General features: G+C 44.3%; 1 protein-coding gene across 11 annotated transcripts in view; it reads left to right on the top strand.

The window, feature by feature from the left end:
* LOC147006388 (uncharacterized) overlaps window positions 1-2161 on the top strand; it is a 98844-nt gene that overhangs the window by 59876 nt on the left and 36807 nt on the right. For 6 of the 11 annotated variants that reach the window (XR_015054874.1, XR_015054872.1, XM_085868952.1 and 3 more), the window contains one exon: window positions 1060-1154. The exons of 1 other annotated variant lie outside the window; for it this stretch is intronic. Coding sequence is in view for 5 of the 10 variants with exons in the window: in XM_085868952.1 (XP_085725078.1) it covers window positions 1060-1154 (95 nt within the window). In the remaining 5 variants the exon portion in view is untranslated. Of the gene's footprint in view, window position 1; window positions 176-197; window positions 941-1059; window positions 1155-2161 lie in introns of those variants that run through there. 4 more of the 11 variants (XR_015054875.1, XM_085868956.1, XR_015054873.1 and 1 more) reach the window with 3 other exon arrangements.

The following is a 2161-nucleotide window of genomic DNA, read 5'->3' as shown; positions in this document are numbered from 1 at the left end:
TGTTGTTGTTTGTTGTTCACCTTCACAATTGTCTACTTTGTTCATGACGTCAAAACGTGACGTCACATTGTTCAAAACGAGAATCTTCAGATACTACAGGAGGGAATTATTCTGTGAGTGTTTATTTGTTCCTCCGCTGGAAGCTGATGGAGGCCGAGTCAGGATGAACATTTTGGTATTTCGAACGTTAATTTCACTCAGTCCTTCACTCATTCCTTCACTAATTCCTTCTTCATTCCTTCACCCCATCATGCCGACACGCAGGTGTAATTACAAACTGGTTTTTTTGGAAACCTCAAGGTTTCCTCCTTTAAACATTTAGTTTTATCCTCGAGGTTTTCAAACCTTGGTGGAGAGGTTGTCATGAGCTGATTGGTGACGTCACGATATCTTTTACGAACCACGTCATCATGTTGTTGTTGATGTTGTTGATGTTGTTGTTGTAGTTGTTGTAGTTGTTGTAGTTGTTGTAGTTGTTGTAGTTGTTGTTGTATGACGTACATGGTCCAACTCTGGGATAATCGGCGGTCTCGGCGCCATGTACAAGAGGGTCACGTGGGTGAGGAATGATTAAGAATGATGATCGTTTCCCTTTATCATTTGTTCCCCCAAGTTCCAGGTGTGTAGACCGACCGAGTTTACACATGGTGTTGTAAGGGAGGTAGGCCGCAGGATTGATTTAACGTTTCCATGACAACGGTTTTGTCTCATGTTGGTAAATTTTCACACCTGAGAAACATTAATTCAGATCTTGTTCCAAACACCCGGTGTGTACGAACAATGGACGATACCTTAGGGGAGAAATCGACCGGATTGAAAAATCACACAACGGGACAAACCGGGCAGGGGCAACAACCAAGCTCCGTACCCAGCATGCATTGCGCGGTCCCACCACCACCACGACCCTCCCTGCCCCCTGCTGCTTGTTTCGCCACCACAGGTAAGAACATCACCTGGAAAAGATCTTACACTTTACTTCATGTCTTCGTGTTTAATAATATATATACATTAATCACGTGGTCCGTGTATTGTTCTATTTTAACGGATTATCATCAACAGGTCGACCAAGACCCATTTTCACTGAGAAACGGAGTGTGAAGGGGAATCGGATGAAAATGATGATAAACATACCCCGCATCGGGATAACTATCAGGGTGAGTGTTTATCTGGCGAACAAGAGTTACATTGTTCATGTTCACCTGTACCTGAGGATCAAGGTGTTCAGGTGTTATCAACATGTTATCATGGTGTGTGTTAGTGTTTGTACCACGACCTTGTAACACGGATGGTAATTACTAATTACTAATTACTTATTCACTCTATTTTCTGTATAAAAATCTCACCTTTAAAAATGAACAATTTACCGGGAATAAAAAACCGGGAATTCTTCCTGAGAGATTCCTGTGGATCCGAGAATCGGTTCAGGTTGATATTCCAGTTCATCCTTCAGTTCGGTCTCATGTTCTGTGTGTGTTCATCATGGTGTGTGTTCATCATTGTTTGTGTACGTCATGGTGTGTGTACGTCATGTCCTGTGTGTACGTCATGGTGTGTGTACACTACATCATGGTGTGTGACGTCATGATGCGTGTACGTCATGTCATGGTGTGTGTACGTCATGTCATGGTGTGTGTGTACGTCATGTCATGGTGTGTGTGTACGTCATGTCATGGTGTGTGTACGTCACGTCATGGTATGTGTACATCATGGTGTGTGTACGTCACGTCATGGTGTGTGTACGTCACGTCATGGTGTGTGTATGTCATTTGCTGTGTGTACGTCATGGTGTGTGTATGCCATGTCCTGTGTGTACGTCATGGTGTGTGTACGTCATGTCATGGTGTGTGTACGTCATGTCCTGTGTGTACGTGATGGTGTGTGTACGTCATGTCATGGTGTGTGTACGTCATGGTGTGTGTATGCCATGTCGTGTGTGTACGTCATGGTGTGTGTACGTCATGGTGTGTGTACGTCATGTCATGGTGTGTGTACGTCATGGTGTGTGTACGTCATGTCATGGTGTGTGTACGTCATGTCATGGTGTGTGTACGTCATGGTGTGTGTACGTCATGTCATGGTGTGTGTACGTCATGTCCTGTGTGTACGTCATGGTGTGTGTATGCCATGTCCTGTGTATGCGTCATGGTGTGTGTACGTCATG

This window comes from Eptatretus burgeri, unplaced genomic scaffold (genome assembly GCF_056783735.1).
Source record: "Eptatretus burgeri isolate ZD-2024b unplaced genomic scaffold, Ebu_testis_v1 Ebu_testis_scaffold_3181, whole genome shotgun sequence".
Classification (NCBI taxonomy): Eukaryota; Metazoa; Chordata; class Myxini; order Myxiniformes; family Myxinidae; genus Eptatretus; species Eptatretus burgeri.
The sequence above is the reverse complement of the archived record's forward strand: the minus strand, read 5'-3'. Positions and strand labels throughout refer to the sequence as shown.